At 39.7% G+C, this 16,480-nt stretch overlaps 4 protein-coding genes across 7 annotated transcripts in view; 2 read left to right on the forward strand and 2 right to left on the reverse strand.

Moving 5' to 3' along the window:
- The window catches only part of LOC146467196 (DNA mismatch repair protein Mlh3-like), a 121,641-nt gene extending 113,325 nt beyond the window's left edge, over window positions 1-8,316 (forward strand). The window contains exon 11 of the mRNA XM_085126278.1: window positions 8,097-8,316. Within this exon, the coding sequence (XP_084982404.1) occupies window positions 8,097-8,165 (69 nt within the window). The 3' untranslated portion in view covers window positions 8,166-8,316. The remainder of the gene's footprint in view (window positions 1-8,096) is intronic.
- Window positions 1-16,480, reverse strand: part of LOC146467204 (putative skeletal organic matrix protein 5) — a 67,821-nt gene that overhangs the window by 24,676 nt on the left and 26,665 nt on the right. The window contains exon 1 of one of the 2 annotated variants that reach the window (XM_085126312.1): window positions 11,592-12,005. The exons of the other annotated variant lie outside the window; for it this stretch is intronic. The gene's annotated coding sequence lies outside the window, so the exon portion shown is untranslated. Of the gene's footprint in view, window positions 1-11,591; window positions 12,006-16,480 lie in introns of those variants that run through there. 2 annotated transcript variants of the gene reach the window in all.
- On the forward strand, window positions 3,059-6,210 carry LOC146467207 (uncharacterized). Its single transcript, XM_085125999.1, has 3 exons — window positions 3,059-3,066; window positions 3,451-5,177; window positions 5,210-6,210. Exons 1-3 carry the CDS (start codon window positions 3,059-3,061, stop codon window positions 6,058-6,060), a joined length of 2,586 nt encoding a protein of 861 aa, XP_084982125.1. The 3' UTR covers window positions 6,061-6,210.
- LOC146467208 (putative skeletal organic matrix protein 5) overlaps window positions 9,296-16,480 on the reverse strand; it is a 41,099-nt gene continuing 33,914 nt past the window's right edge. For 2 of the 3 annotated variants that reach the window (XM_085126315.1, XM_085126316.1), the window contains 4 exons: window positions 10,504-10,701; window positions 10,210-10,252; window positions 9,920-10,046; window positions 9,296-9,820 (listed from right to left, as the gene is read on the reverse strand). In XM_085126315.1, the coding sequence (XP_084982441.1) occupies window positions 9,296-9,820; window positions 9,920-10,046; window positions 10,210-10,252; window positions 10,504-10,633 (825 nt within the window). In that variant the 5' untranslated portion in view covers window positions 10,634-10,701. Of the gene's footprint in view, window positions 9,821-9,919; window positions 10,047-10,209; window positions 10,253-10,503; window positions 11,361-16,480 lie in introns of those variants that run through there. The other variant, XM_085126314.1, reaches the window with a different exon arrangement.

The raw sequence follows: 16,480 nt of genomic DNA on the forward strand, positions 1-16,480 counted from the left end.
ATCGCAGAGGTGTTTTTCAAGACACTAATGCAGCAATGCCTATCGATGTTCTTCAAAGATTTTCAGGGAATCGAGGCGATCGTCACGGATACGGTTTATCTCTTCCACGACTTCCATCTTGGTGGTACAATGAAATTTTAAAGTGGGAAGCAAAAACAAGCAACAAGCAGTGAGCCATTGCAATGAAGAATTCTATCCAAACATATCGACCATTTTGCAGCTTCTGTTGACCCTTCCAGTTGGCTCCTGTTCATGCGATCGTTCCTTCAGCTCACTGCATGAGAGGGCTTAAGGCCTGGTCCCGAAAAAGCATGGCTAATGCGAGGCTGAACGGGCTTGCTTTAACGTACATTCGTAAACCAACGGAAATTGACAGCAGTTCTGTTTTAAAGAGATGGGATGCCTCTGGCCACAGACGGATTGTTTGAGCTTTCAGTAAAGAATAAACGACGGGCAAAAAACTAACTGTTAAGGGAGAAGTTTACTACTCTTAATCGTGAAAGTTAGTGACTTCTTAGTCCTACAAGTATAAGAGATGGCAGTATTATGACATGGCTGTCTCATAGTTGAAGAACATAAGCAAGAGTGTATCGAAACAGATAATTGATAAGACTTAAATCCTAATTATCTATAGTATAAAATCCATAAACGTTGGCTACTCTCGTAGATTCATTTTATTGTTATAATACGTGTTATAATATTTGAATGCTTTTTAAAATGCAGATGGTCATTAACTTGGCACCAGTATCGCTCAGCAATAAAAAGGTGAACTTCTACACTTGGCCAAGATTGACTTTTCTGAAGAAAAATGCCACGGAAAATGATTACAAGAGCATTTCTGAGCCTCTAGATTTCAAATTTTTCTGGGGGGGAGGGGGGAAAGGGCATGCCCCCACACCCCCCTAGCGGCTCGCGCCTTCGGCGCTCGAAACTTGCCTCGTCTTGTTCTGAAGTCTGGCTACAACCCTGGTTGTTTGACAAGCGCAATCAATAAAACATGCAAGTCGTAAAACTCATAGTATTTTCAATGTAGTCGCATCGGACAACAGAATGAAGAGGATAAAAACTCTCGCTCATTGGAGACAGTTCCTGCTTGCATGGTAGTACATTTTGCAGTTGTTATTTACCTGAGCCCGTAGGGAGGAGCTATTTTGAAAGGTCAAATATCTTCATGGATTGGAAAAAATATATTCCTATTCTAGTGCGGCTACTTTCCACAGCTCCTGCTGAGTGACCGAAACAACTCCTGGTATGGTGCAAAAATTACTTTTGAGAATGATGTATTACTCAGTAAGTGGCATAATCGAAAAAAAAAAAAGAAAGAAAAAAACCCGAGTGCTTCATGGGACAGACATCCTGCGTACTGCTAGGATTGGAATGTCACTAGTGTGTGGCATACGCGCAATGGAATAAATGTGATGGAATATTTTTGAATGAGAATGGTGTATTATTCAATAAGTGACACAGGCATAATCGGAAAAAAAGAAATCCGAGTGCTCCCTCAGGAGTGGAACCTATCGACATCGTGCCAGGTTATGCCTAACCTGACAAGATGAGACCGACGGGTGGTCATCTCCAATAAATTCGTTGGCTTTTAAAAACGCGCAATCTTGCTAAAATCAATTCTTGTTCAAGACCGAAGAGTTTTTTTTAGGACTGTGCGATGTTTTAATCAAGGCTTTGTTACACTGAGCGTGAGTAGTGTGACGGAAGTTGAGTAGCAAGTGCGTTCGCCTGCGCCGCAAATCCCACCGACAATACTCAAGAGCGAGCAAGACATCGTTGTTATGTATGTCTATTAACTTCACCAACAACATACTCTGGTTATATGGTTAAGTAGATTTGTTTATTTAGAGAACGGTGCAATATTTGCTTTTCATGGAAACAGTTACTTCCGATTGGTTATCGACGGCACAAAACTTCTGATGCTAAATAAAATCAATTCTAATTGTTCTAGTTTGAATTACTTTTTAGGTACTTTTTTTTATTTCAGCAAGTTAACTGGGGAACCTGGCACATCGTTGAGTAAGATATTTTAAAATAAGACTTATTTAAATCAACAGATGTAAATATCTGTTTGTCACTGTACTAATTGCAGCTAAGTCGGTCGTGCGTGACACAGATGGGCGAGCCTGTGAGTTAATATCAGCTCGTGGTAAGTTTGGTGTTTCATAGTTTGTTTTACCTGTGTAGACAATATTTAACATCATTAAATACTTTAAAATGGTTCAAACCGCTAAAAAAGTAAAACCCTCATGTTTTATGTCCAAACCTTGGCCGAGGAGTTAATTTATTCAATAGTACTTTGTTATGTAGAGTTGTAGATTTCAAAGGCGCTCAATTGGAATTTTATCGAATTTTGACCGGCGTTCATGCGAAAGTGCTACTAGATCCTAAAGATTTAAAAACGTAGACCTAAAATTCAATGACTGAATTGTCTTTGGTTATAATATCAGAGGATTTGAAGAACTACCGGTCAGCTTTTTTCGCCGCTGAGTTTGGATTGTTTTACGCCTTCGCGTAAATGAGAAAAGTGTGTCTTCTTAATCGGGTCTCAGTTCGCTCACAAGTAAGTAGAGATAAAAATTATTGCCATGGTTTGACTAAGGAAGAATCAATGTATTCAATTATACTTAAGAAAGATTCACAGCTTTGCAAACGTCTGTGTAGCGAGAAGCTGAAAAGTGTAAAAGTTCGAGTTTCCGCTAGGTGAAATCCGAGCTTCCGGTAGGGTGACCGTTTTTCGTGGTTTTCTGCCGTTAAATGGAATATTTCAAAAAAACTAACCTTATATCCTTCAGTTACTTACCTAGGCCTTCAAACTGACAAAGTATGAGGGAAATCGATTTTTTGACCGTGGCCACGATTTCTTTGATTTTTACTGACAATCACTCTTAATTGTCTGGGGGGCGAAGCAGTAAGTGACCACGATCAAATGCAAATTACAGGAAGGTCACTCATGTGTACCCTGTCAGTTTCTTACACAAAACATTTCAATTCTCTCCACTATTTGGTTCACGTTTTGAGTGGATCGGACTGAGAATTGAGTTGTCACCGCATGAGATTGTGAGGAGAAGATATCCTTTGATTACTTCTTTAGAGACGAGAGTGTCAGGTGTCCATGAGAAACATTTTCTGAACACAAACAATTGCATTACTGTCAGCTGACTCAAAGATTGAAGTTGTTTAAACAATTATACCCGCAAATTTAGATATTGACAGACTGGTAAATATTCAGTTTTGGCTAGTAGGTTTTGTGCTTTCACTAGCCATTTTGGCTAGTGAAAATTGTAAAGCGCTGGAGTGCCTGACGGATAAGAAAGATGAAAATTATTTAATAATTACAAAAGCAAATCAAGAGAACAAGACCTAGTGCGTGTGGTCGCTTTTTGTGCTACATGCTTGGAGTATTTTAAGGTTAACTTGAAATGTCAATTGCAAATAACGCAGCCTCGCTTTTATCACTGAAACATGGCTCCAGTCTTCAATCGCTTCTTCAGTCATCGATATTCCGGGCTACTCAGTCCTACGTAGGGACCGTTCGTCCGATCATCATGGTGGTGTTTGTCTCTACATCAATGCAGTAATTCGATACAAACGACTAGACGATCTTTCGTGCTGCTCCGATCACGAGGTATTATGGGTTCAGCTACGCCCCAAACGCCTGCCGCGAGGATTCTCTTCCCTGATAGTAGCTGTCGTCTATCATCCACATTGGTCCGCCGCTGAGAACGAGTTCATGCAAGAACACTTATTCCAGTCGCTGCAACTTGTCGAGTCACGCTTCCCTGATTGCGCTCTTGTTGTGGCAGGAGACTTTAATCGTCTTGACACGAAGCCAATTGAAAGGCACTTCCGGCTCAAACAAATAGTGAAAATTCCAACCAGAAGGGACGCAATCTTAGACTGTGTCCTCACCAACCTGCACCGCTTTTACGATGCCCCTCAGGGCTTCCCACCCTTTGGCTTGTCTGACCATAATACCATTACTGTGGAAGCCAAAGTAAGAGACAACTGTCGTCAACAATCTAGATTTGTGTTCAAGCGTGACAAGCGGGAAAGTAGGAGAGCTGAGCTTGGTAGATACCTGTGTGCAATTGATTGGACAATGCTATTCTCCTCTGCAAGTTGTTGCCAGGATATGCTTGACATATTCAATAAAGCGCTACACACAGGGCTCGACCTTCTGATGCCCATCAGGAGAGTTCGCGTCAGCATATCTGATGCCCCGTGGATGAACGATCACCTTAAATCACTCATTCTCAAACGACAAAAAGCCTTTCACGATGGCGGCACGGAATCAATGCTGTACAAGTTCTACAGAAATGCTGTTAATCGTGAAAGGAAATCGTGCAAGGCCTCGTTTTACAAGTCTAACGTTGAGCATATGAAGGAGGAGAATCCTAAGGTTTGGTGGAAGGAAGTCAAACGTTTGTGCGGTTTCAACTCAAACCCGGGGAACGTTTCTAGTCAAATCCATATTGAAGGAATTAAAAATCTTAGTGACCAGGATCTTGCAAACGCAATCAACGAGGCCTTTCTTGAACCTCTTGAAGAATATCGCTTGCCCCAACCGCTGACCAAACTTCGCATTGACGAGGACTCGCCTGAGCTTCCGGAGGTTTCGGAAATGCGTATTTTTAAGTTATTAGCTGCGTTAAACCCCTCTAAGGCGTGTGGTCCAGACAAGATACCAAACTGGATACTCAAGGAGTATGCTGAACTTTTGTCCTTCCCAATCAGCAGAATCATCAATCTCTCCTTAAAAGAGCAGTCTCTTCCGAAGATCTGGAAATTCGCGGACGTATCTCCTCTACCTAAGGTGAAGCCGGTTGAAGACCTGAAGAAACAGCTCAGACCTATCTCCCTTACTCCATGTCTGTCGAAGGTCGCAGAAGAGTGCGTGGTTCACGATTACGTAAAACCTGCAGTTCTAGATGTGCTCGACCCAAGCCAATATGGAGCTGTTCCCAATTCCTCAACTACTCAGGCACTGATACACATGCTTCACAACTGGTCCAAGGAAACTGATGGCAACGGCGCTACAGTTAGAACTATTCTCTTTGATTATAAAAAAGCGTTTGACTTTATAGATCATAGAATACTTGTAGAGAAATTGTGTAGGTTAAATCTTCCCACAAGAATTATCAATTGGATCATAGATTTCCTTTCTAATCGTTCCAAAGGATCAAACTATCTGAGGGCTGTTACTCCGAGTGGGGTTCAGTGCCCTCTGGGGTTCCTCAGGGAACAAAACTAGGCCCGTGGCTATTCCTTGTACTCATAAATGATTTAGATGTTGATAATTTAGCTAATGTATGGAAATATGTCGACGATACGACCGCATCAGAAGTCGTTGCCAAGGGCAACCGAAGTCATGCCCAGGAGATTGCGGACAAGGTTGCCGAGTGGTCTACGCAGAACAGAGTCAAACTCAATAGCGACAAGTGTAAGGAGCTCAGGATATCTTTTGCAAAAGATGAGCCCCAGTTTGCGTCTATCGTAGTAGATGGTAAAGAACTAGAGAGGGTGACTAGTGCTAAACTACTGGGTTTGACCATATCGAGCAACCTTACGTGGAACGAACATGTTAGTGACGTCATAAAGAAAGCGTCAAAGCGTCTGTATTTCTTAGTGCAGTTAAAGAGATCAAGAGTTCCTCGGCAGGACATGTCCACCTTTTACACTGCTTGTATACGCTCTGTTCTTACGTACGCAGCGCCTGTCTTTTTTTACGCTCTGCCAAAGTACCTAAAAGACGAGTTGGTGCGTGTCGAAAAGCGGGCCATGTCTATAATATGCTCAGGACTACCCTACCAGGAGGCCATCGAACTAGTGAACATTGTCCCCATTGCAGATTTCATCACGGGGCTATGCACTAATGCTTTTGACACCATTATTAAGGACCCAGAACACCGTCTGAACTGGTTAATACCATTTAGTGGACCGTCACGTTACACTCTAAGGTGCAACAGGCGTTTTACCGTACCCAAATGCAAGACAGATCGTTTTAGAAATAGTTTTATTATTAGATCGTGTATTGATAATGTATATATATAGATTCTTAGTTTCCCTTTTTATCATATTTTTTATATCTTTATTTATTGTACCTAGTTTTATACGTACTTTTTATCGATTTTATTAATTGTAAATACGCAATTCAGCCTTCGGGCTGCCATGTATTGATTATTAAACTATCTATCTATCTATCTAAAAAAAAAATACCCTTAAATTTTTAGGATGTGGGAGATATTTTCTCGGTAATTATTACACATCTATTAAAGTATTTCTGTCCTTTCTCCCTGCCCTTTTCATAAAACGAATTTGTTAAAATATGGCTAGTGAATGTTTTGTTTTGGCTTGTGAAATCAGACCTGTTACGTACAACTGGGCTTGCGAGCCAAAAAGTTAGTCTTGAGCGCTGGAGTAAGGACAAGAACTGCACAACAAGCACCTTTTGTTTGTTTTTCTGAGTCCCAACAACTTACCAGGAGTGAAAACTAGTATTGTATTGCACATTGTTACTAAACCGAGATCATATTTTTTGATTCAAGAGTTTTATGCAAGGCTATAATGATTGATTTTTTTCGTTCAGCTAAAAAGTGCCTGAACTTTTGCATTATCGATTGTGCAATCCAAATTCTAAAATCTGTTTCATTTTAAAGAGCCCATTTGGCAAGATTACACTAAAAATCAGTCAAAATTGCATCCCCAAGCGTCCTTCATACTTGTTTCTGTTGTTTGTTTGTAGGTGCATTTAAATTTGGGGAGCCTCTTGGTGTCAGTGAATGTCAGGAGCTAATTAAGCGTCTGTCCAAGTGTCAGTTGCCTTTTCAATGTGCCCATGGCAGGTGATTATTTGCTTTTTAAGTTTTTGTTTTAAAGGGGAAGTGTCATTGGGTTTTTGACCTCTTTTGTTAAAAATGGTGAAATAACACCTTCACTTAGCTACAAAATAATTCTAGAAAAACTAGAAAGAAATCAACTCAGCTCTTGAAAGAAACAACTCATGATCTATTCTAGCGCATTTTGGAAACAAAAATACGAGAATGTGAAAAACGTTAGCCTAACATTTTTCAACCTACTCTGTCTCTGGCCAGAGGCACTAATCGACAGTTTCATCGCACTGGGGTGATAATTTATAAGAAAAGTAGACAAATATTTATTGGTTTCTGTTGCCAAACAAACATTTTTGGGTTTTGAAATGACATCAAATTCACGTGATACTTGCCCTGTAAGTATTCCTGTTTCGCGGGGGAGGGTGGGAGAGGGCTGCAGATATGGAGAATTTAAGTCATGTTGATTTTCTTTTTTTGTTAAAATGGACCACATCTTCAAGTTGTTGGTGATTTCTATCTCTTTTAGGCATGCATTGGTAGTGCATAAAACTGTCAAATTTCCAAGGACCCCAAGGGTAGGGATGGTTCTCGTTCTAGTAATGTGCTTGTTCATGTTAGCAAAAGCTTCATTGCGATCAACAGAAACCAAGTTAAGCTTATGTTGTTTGTAATCAGATTGATAGTTGTAGCGATCAGATAAATGTTCGTTAAAGACTTGTCTTGGCACTCGTAGTTCTCGTTAGCATTATTTTCGGTTTTCGGTTGAGTGTCGTAAAAAAAAAACAAAGATGTTACTCTGACCAATCACAACAGACGGAAACAGCGCAATGAACTAATCAGAATTCAAAGCAAATACTTGTAACCGGCGCCAAGCGGGGGAAAACGCGTGCGACCAAGACACGATTGTTTTGGCTTTCATTGGTTGAGAAAATGGCGCGAACTTTGCCAACCAATCACAAAGCGAAGCAAAACAAAACCAAAGCAAACGCGAAATTACTTTCGACACTCAATTGAAAACTGCAGTATCCGAATTTATGTCGCTAGTTACTTTGTTTTGTCCTGTTCACCCAGGCCCTCTGTTATTCCACTGGCAGACCTTAGGTTTTTGGGAAAGAAAATGGCGTCTCAGGTACACGTAAGAAATAATAGTGCAGATTTGGTTGAACAATGTTTTGTGTCTCAGGGTGTTTTCTTCGTGAAATATTTGTTCTTTTTTGCCACCTTGTAATGTCTGTTTCTTTTCATTTCTGATTTCAGGAACTTGAATGTCGACCAAGAATGAACAAGCTTCGGTCTGCACTGCTCAAGGAACACCGGAGAACCTAAGAAAATGTATAGTGCACTAAGGAAAGGACTTGAGGTCATTTTTGTTTGCAATGTTGGGGATATTTTAAGTCCTTCATGTCAATGAACAGGAGAACAACAAATTTTCAAAAACACAAGTTGTCAATGCCTTTTACGACCAAGATGTGACTGCTTACTTTTTCATTGTTTTTGCTCAGGCAAATTCTGAAGCTTACTCAAAAAAGTGTTTTCTTTGCCAAGGACAAGCTCAGTGATTTATCAAAAGAAAGCTCGGGTCTCTTATTCAATGCTTTGTTTGATATTCTTTCAAGAATGTTAAGGCAGTGATGGGAATGAAAGTAGTCAATAGAAGTGTATCATCTGTCAGTAGGTTGTCTCTCAGTTTGTTCCGTTACTCCTTCAGTCCACTGGTCTTTTATTCAGTCAGTCAGTGTATCCATTCAGTTTTTTTGTTTGCCATTTATTCAGTGCACTGCTCAGCGAACAAGCGAGTTGTTTGGTTGGTTAGATCAGACTATCGCTTAGCGAATTATTCCGATACTTTTTTGGTAAGTGAGTTTGTGCATGGGTTCATCCATTTGTAATCTATTCTTCTAGTTTGCCCATTGTCCCGCAAACCAGTCGGACAATGTATTGGTTAGTCAGTCTGTGTGTCATGTCTGTCCTTGTGTCCATCCATTTGGTTTACAGGTCGATTTCTCTGGTCAGTCAGTTAGTTGAGCCAGGCTGTCAGTCTATTACTCAAGAACCCTCTTAGTTCATTTGTTGGATAGTAGTTCTGTTTTATCAGTGGTCCGGTAATCAGCACACCATTTAGTGATTATAATTGGGTACCGCCAGTTAGTCCTTAGATTCCTGTTGTTAGTCAATCAGCCAGGTCTTCATTCAGTCGGTCAGAATGTCAATCGTTCACTCCATTGGTCAGTCACTTTGTTTGTCAGTCAATCATCAGTCTGTCATTTGGCGTACCAGTCGAGGCCGTGTTAACAGTCGATGAGTCAGTCAGTCAGTCAGTCAGTCAGTCAGTCAGTCAGTCAGTCAGTCAGTAAGTCGATCGGTCAATCGCTAGAATAACGGTCAACAAATGATTGATGACTTTTTTTATTTCCTCAATGCCTCTCTTGTACAGTAATGTACGAGTCAGTTCCACTCTACTGAACCAAGATATATCCCATGGCTTTGATGTTCTTGGCTCCGTTATCTGATGTATAACCCTTTATAGCGTTGTTTCCACAGGTGTTGGAATCATCCTGGGTTCCTCCAGTGCCAAACCCGATTCTGGAGTCAGTTGATGCACAATCTTTCTCGTTGTTTCCAAGGATACCGAGTCTTGCTTTGGAGTTGCGCTTAGAGCTACCGGCAGCATTGAACCCTTCTTTATTGCACCCAGTCTGCAAGGACGCCTGAGAACCAATCAGCGTCTTCCATGTGTTACGACCCAGTGACGTTGCACGGTATTTCCCGTCAGCGATCAGTGCGTACAGTGAGTTGGCCTGCTTATTGATGACAAGGAACTTGATCTGCTGACCGATCTTCATGCCGAGGCAGATCTTGGAGAAGGGTGTGTTCCAGTAGGTAGGCAGCTTGGTCTGCTGTGTGTCGAACCCAGTCTTCCCTCCTGCAAGGTTATAAGCATTTCTATTGCTCCAAAAAGGAGAATCGTAATGGAAGGTTTTCTGGAATAGAAAGAAGGAAAATTAGTCAACTGCCAAATGTTAAATATTTGAACAGCGTTTGTAAAGAATGAGATCTATCATGAAAGGAAAGCTGCATACCTTTGTGCCGTCAATCTTCATGGCCAGCGTCCATCCTCCATCTCCGCATCCAAAGTTTCCCATGTGACAGTAAACAGGAATCTTCTGTGAACCAAACATCAGCGGATACACTTGGCTTTTGGTGGAACTGGAAAGGAAGAAAAATGGTGTGTGACAAACTAATGAGGACATCTTATCATTGCCTCTTTTCTTTAATTTTTGTTGAGTTTCAGAATTTTGAAATCAAATTACGACCTTTCCTTTGTTTTGCTTAGTTAGCGGAATGTATCATAGTACACATCAAAACCCACCTGCGTTTTTCATACTGTTCCTTGCATGAAGAGGCGGGAACGGCTGTGAAAAAGGTAAACGTCAAGTTAGATGTTGTTTAAAAAATATAAGGATGAATACATTGGACTTCTATCTGTCTCTCTGTTGATTGATGCGTGAGACACGAAAGACATGAGGGAGGGAACTAAGGCGTAGATCCGCGCGATATTTCTCACTCACGCGACCTTCTCGAACTGCGCTTAGTAAAGATATAGAAGCGATTTGAAACTTTCGAAAGAAAAAACGACGATAACACTGGAGACAAATCATTTTACCTGGTGGCGGAGTAGGTGAAGGTTTTTTGACCACTTCAATGAGATTTTCCAGCTTAGTTTGCAGCATTTTAATGGCGTCGTTTGCGTCCGAATCCTGAAGCAGGTTACACATCAGATTACAAACCATCATCTTGTCGTACGGTTTGGCGCAAGATTTGGAGGAGTTGTTGGCGCCATTCACTGTCAGGACGAGAAAAACTGCAAGGAAATAAACTTGGATAGGGAAGCGCATTTTGAGAACTCAGTGAATGGTTTTCAGCTGCTCAATAAAGATTGAAAGTCCTGTGGATTGTTTACTGTTATGACTAATAACACGTAGGCTGTACTTACTTAAGTTCAACGGAATCGAGAAGGTTGTGTTTACAATGTGTGGAAAATTTTCTTGCTTGCTCTCCCGTCCAATCAACTTACTCCAAGTCAGTTATTTTTATCTTAACTCACCTCAGTGTCTCTCGATTTCATCCATGAATTATTTACTGAAGTTATATATCGCAAACAACGTCTTCCATTCTTGTTGATTATCCTGCATAAAATAAACAAAATTGAACGAAAGAAAATTTTTTATAAAATGAAAAAAAATAAACTAAAAACCAGGAGACCAGGAGAAGAATTGTTAGGTTATTAGATTTCTAGATTTGTAGATATTTTAACTTAAGAGAGCAACGTTTCTGCGCCCCAGTTAGCAAAGGAATATAAAAGAAGCCCACTTTTTTGCCCACCTACCTCTTTTGGAATCATTCATTTACGTAAGTTGGCGAGTTTCTATCGTCAATTTTGTCGATATCCTTCTAGTCTCAGAGATGGTGCTGTGCTTAAAATTGTTAATGCAAGTCATGATATTTCAAACGCTGCACGCCTAGGTGGCTCATACAACGTCAGTGTAAGATATTTGAAGCGGTTCCTATAGCATGATACCGACATCTAAGAGTATAGCTAATCCACAACGTTAACTTGTCTGGCGAAGGGTTGTCCCCAGGAAACTGAGATATACGGATGCCACCGAGGTTCCAATCTTCCTAAGGAACGTTTAAAAACTAATTAAAATTAAAAACTGCGATTCCGACTCGCTTTTCTCGACTCAACCACACAACAAGTCAATATTTAGGCCAATAGAACCCACAGTTTTAACGGAAACATCGCTATGCCGATGCCGGAACTTTTTACACATCTGTAGAGTATATACCTTGATTTGGATATCCGTTCCCACCGTCTTTTCACCTTCTTGTCTGTTTCTAGTTCCGCGAAGACTTCTGTCAGAGTACTCGCTGTTCTAACAACCTCTTCACACGGTGGTCCTTTGCTTTTGTTTATTCCCTCTATGATTTTCACGCTAGGGTACTTGCACGTCCTAACAAAATGCGTTTGAAAAACAAAACTGTTCAATTCTTCTTGTGAAATGCTTTAGTATTTTCTTTTTTTAACAGCTACATCTTATTTAACGATCGACTGAAATCACAAAACTTTATTCAGCATTCGACACGAACACTATTAATAATTGTTATGCTTTGGTTTCATGTTTACACACTTGCATTTGATCAATAATTCTTGGTATTACAAGTAGTTAAGTTAAAATCACCCGTTTAATTTGTAATAATTTCAGGGAATAAAACGAAACGAAAACGAACCGACTCTTTTGAAACTCACCTGATGGTATCTTTTACATGCCAGTTTAGCTTTACAGCATATTTAATTTCGTTGGACACAGCACCAATTTTTTAGATGCGAATAACAGGAAGGTCACTCTTATTAACTTTTCACTGTCTTTGTGAAAACATGAATTCTCCTAGCCTTTTTGCTGACATGTTATCAATGGCCACAAAGACAGAATGAAAATATTCAATGTATACAAGGCGGGGATTGTAAGGAGAAAATAAGCCTGCGTCAGAGCAGTCGTCTCCTTTCCGACAGTCGACTGGAAACTCGTGCTCTCCGGAAGCATTTTTACACTACCTCTACCATTTGAAGAGGAAACGATTGCTACGCAGGTTAAGAGAAAAAAGACTTTGAATATTTCCGAGGAGACAAACATGTCGGTTGTGTTCAAAAGAAACAAACTTCGGAATAGAGACTATTGTATGACTGTCATTTGAAGTATCGGGGTTGTTTAAACTGCTAACCAAAACTGAATATAAATATTGAATGAGACATTTGACAGCTCCATATTGCAAAATTAATAAATGCACGTATTACATTTCGTTAACGTGTTTATTTACACTCACCATTTTAGCTAGAATTTATTTTGAACTCTTTCCTTTTGTGGGTCTCAGCTCAGTTATAAAAAGCCACTGAATTCAGTTTTTGTTGGCCGTTTAACAGGCGTAGAAAAACTTGGACGTTTTTGTATAAATTGCACGAACGTAGCCCCGGACGCCTACTAAAAGTTTTTATTTCCAGTAATCATTACCGAGAGAAAATGATTTCGGAGCCCTCACTTGAAATAAAGTGGCCGCTTAACGGAGAGGTTTGTCTGTAAATTTCCGTACGTTTTTCCAGCTATGCCCTGCAAAACTCGCTTAAATTTTATACCTATTTGATAAAGAAATTCGGGAAACGGGTTGCGCTGTTAAAATTAAGGTGAGTTCATTTCTTGTTGATTGTCGTAGGTTAGGAGTGATTAGGACAAAATTGAAGGGACGAACGACTTCATAGCACACAGAAAAATAAAACCAAGAAGCTAGATGTTAAATTGTTGAATATCCTGTTTGTGGCGAGAGAATCAAATCCTCAGAAAACTCAAGCGCGAAAATGTCAGTTATCATTGCGACTTTAGAGAGAAACAGTGAAGTTACGTTAGAAAAGTGAAAATGAAAGAATCCCTCTTTTCCCCTCAGTTAACTTTCGTTTTCGGAATTATTCCGTCATGCGATTTCTGCTCGTTTCAACTGACGCTTGTTTCGATTACCTTCTGGTCTCGAAGGTGACGCTTTGTTTCAATTGTTTTAAATAAAAATCACTGATTTCTTATACAAGTCGGACGCCGAGGTAGCTCATACCTAGCCATGAACCACAGATCTTCTAATCCTCAGACCGAAAGTTTGAGCAAACCCAGGTACACTTGCTTTTCATTACACAAATGCGCCTTGGCATGCCATGATAAACATTGAGCCTACTATGATTTATAGTTTTCATACAAGCATCGCTCTGCTGGGGCCGTAAATCTTGCGGATTGATCATTATTGTATTTTCTCTCTTACCTCCTTTTCCTCTTGTTTTTCGTCCTTGTTTATCTTCCTTGTTCCAGTGTTTGTGAGCGTCTAACTCGCCGTTCTAACAGCTTCTTTATGGTGGCCCTTCGTTTGTGTTTATTCTCTTCAAGGCGCGCATCGTGCCAGCATACGGTACACGTGTCCTATTTTCTCAGGTAAACGCATTTTAAAAAAAGTCGTCAATTCCTGTTTCGAGATGCTTCAGCTTTCTCTTAAGAATATCTCTCTGTTATAGACGGACTAGCTTGGTTAAACGTTCGACACCATTCGATAGGAATAGCATTGTTATGTTTTGTTTAATTTGAAATTTCATGTTTGTACTCGCGTTAGATCTCTATTTTTTAGTCATGAAAACCAATTTTAGTTTTAAGGGATCTCCTGTTTTTGGTAATATTTTAACTTTACGAAAATGGAACGATACGATTCTTTGAAAAGGAGACAAATCATAACATTTTCTGTAAATCATTCGAAGTCAGAAAATTTGAATTTAATTGTTTTAAGGGCGAAGCAGTTAGTGCCTACGATCAAATGCAAATTACAGGAAGGTCACTTATGTGTACCCTGTCGGTTTCTTGCTCAGAACATTTAAATTCTCCCTACTATTTGGTTCACGTTTTGAGTGAATCGGGCTGAGAATTTAGTGGTCATCGAATGAGATTGTAAGGAGAAAATACCCTTTGATTGCTTCTTTAGAGACGAGAGTGTCAGGTGTCCATGCGAAACAAATTTTCTGGATACAAACAATTGCATTACTGTCAGCTGACTCAAAGAAGTTGTTTAAACAATTATATACGCAGATTTAGATATTGACAACTGCGTTTGAGAGACTAAATTATTTTCCTGACATTTAATCTCCTCGGTTTCCTAACCGTCTTGAAATACGTTGCGAAAGGGAACACATGGCGGGGTGTGAGAGGGGACTACTATAGTGTATAAAAGGATTGTTGAAAATTTGCCAGACCAAGAAGGAGACGTTTCAAGTCAAGTAAATTTAAGTCAAGTCAATTTATTTAATTCACACGAATATTTCGAGATGATTATTTTTTAAAACTAGGTCATATACTTTTTTAGTAAATGTGATACAGGACATACAATAAAGAGAAAGAATAAAAAATAATTTACATTTCATTGTTACTTAAAATAGATTGTACAAAAATATATGTTAATTGTGTGAAGTTTGGGACACCCAAATAGCTAAAAGAGCTAATCGAGTAGATGCCCCAAAGTAAATAATATGAGCAAAAGAAATATAGTGAAAAAAGTGGTTTCATGCAGTAGCCTTCCTATATTGCATTTTAATTCAGCCTTGGTATCCCACTTGTGTCTTTAAGAGTTTGCGTTGAGTGTAGAAAAACAAACACAAGCCCAATCATATTTTAAGTAAAGGAAAACATTCCGGCCAAAGTTTCCGTCAGGGGATTCAACAAGTTGAAAGGAATTCATGATCACATATGTGCTGGTGGGAACTCATCTGTTTCCTCGTCGTAACAAAAAGTTAGCTTTCAAGAACTTGTAAACCGGGCATTTTTAAATTGGACAAAATTTTCATGAAAGGTAAACGAAAACGGTCATCAACTAAAGTTTATCCATTAGGAAAACAACACTTTCTTGGTTTACAGCACTGTTATTCACAAGCAATACAGCTTTGAGGCAAAGTTTCCTTCAGTGAATTATTTTTTTATCTATTATTTATTCTCTTTACATTTTGTTTTTGTTCTTGCCACTGTTACAAAAGCGAGCCTAAAAGGAGAGCTTTTTTTGGTCAGCGACGGCCTCTTTGATGAAGAAAAGAAAGCGGCTCCTTAGCCTCTGTAATCCATTTTTTCTGTTGAGGAGAGGGACTTATCATGTTTACTATTGGTTTGAGAACTTAATTGCCTGAGTATTAGGCCTTCCCTAGGGGAGGGGAAACGAGGTTTTGGTTGTGCATAATTCCCCTCCCTCCCTCGTAAATCTTGATACTTAGGTCACTTGAAATACGGTAAGGGTGAAAGTGACAAAAGGACATCAGGTGTCAGTCAGAGAACTGTCTGTTCTGGCCTCTTAGTGACACTTCTGTCTGTTTCTATCTGTCAGTGTGTCACGTTCTTCAGTTACTCAACTTGTCCACAGTTTGGTCTTTCTTCTAATTAGTTCACCAGTAGTCTCTTTTTCAGTTTATAGGTTATTAAGTGAGAAAGGTAATCCGTCAGTAAGTCATTCATTCATTCATTCATTCATTCATTCATTCATTCATTCATTCATTCATTCATTCATTCATTCATTCATTCATTCATTCATTCATTCATTCATTCATTCATTCATTCATTCATTCATTCAGTCAGTCAGTCAGTCAGTCAGTCAGTCAGTCAGTCAGTCAGTCAGTCAGTCAGTCATTCATTCAGTCAGTCCATCAGCCAGCCAGTCAGTCAGTCAGTCAGTTAATTCAGTGTGTCTTACTGCTCGGATGCTAACTTGTTGGATAGCTAAATCAGGTTGTTAGTCTAATGCCCAGGGAACCATTTCGTTTTCTGGTTGTTCATTGAGGGAGTGGTTTGATTTTTCTTTTAGTCATTTATTTCAGTAATCAGTATACCAGCCAGTTATTTTCTTTGTTTAATCCATCAGTATGTACATGGATTGGTGTTGCCTGCCATTCATCCAATAGTCACTTGGTCAGTCAGAATGGAAGGCAGGCAGGTAGTTGTTTGTTCTTTGGTGAGATTGTCAGCAGAATCGAGCCTTGTCAATTGGTTCTAATGGCAGCAAGATTGCCAGTCAGTTTGTTGCTC

This window comes from Pavona decussata, unplaced genomic scaffold (assembly GCF_977016875.1).
Source record: "Pavona decussata unplaced genomic scaffold, jaPavDecu1.1 SCAFFOLD_137, whole genome shotgun sequence".
Classification (NCBI taxonomy): domain Eukaryota; kingdom Metazoa; phylum Cnidaria; class Anthozoa; order Scleractinia; family Agariciidae; genus Pavona; species Pavona decussata.

Bases quoted from the DNA above. Each gene is read 5' to 3' on its own strand.
- LOC146467207 (XM_085125999.1), top strand. The intron at 5,178-5,209 runs GTTCCAAAGGAT...CTGAGGGCTGTT, and splicing joins CATAGATTTCCTTTCTAATC to ACTCCGAGTGGGGTTCAGTG.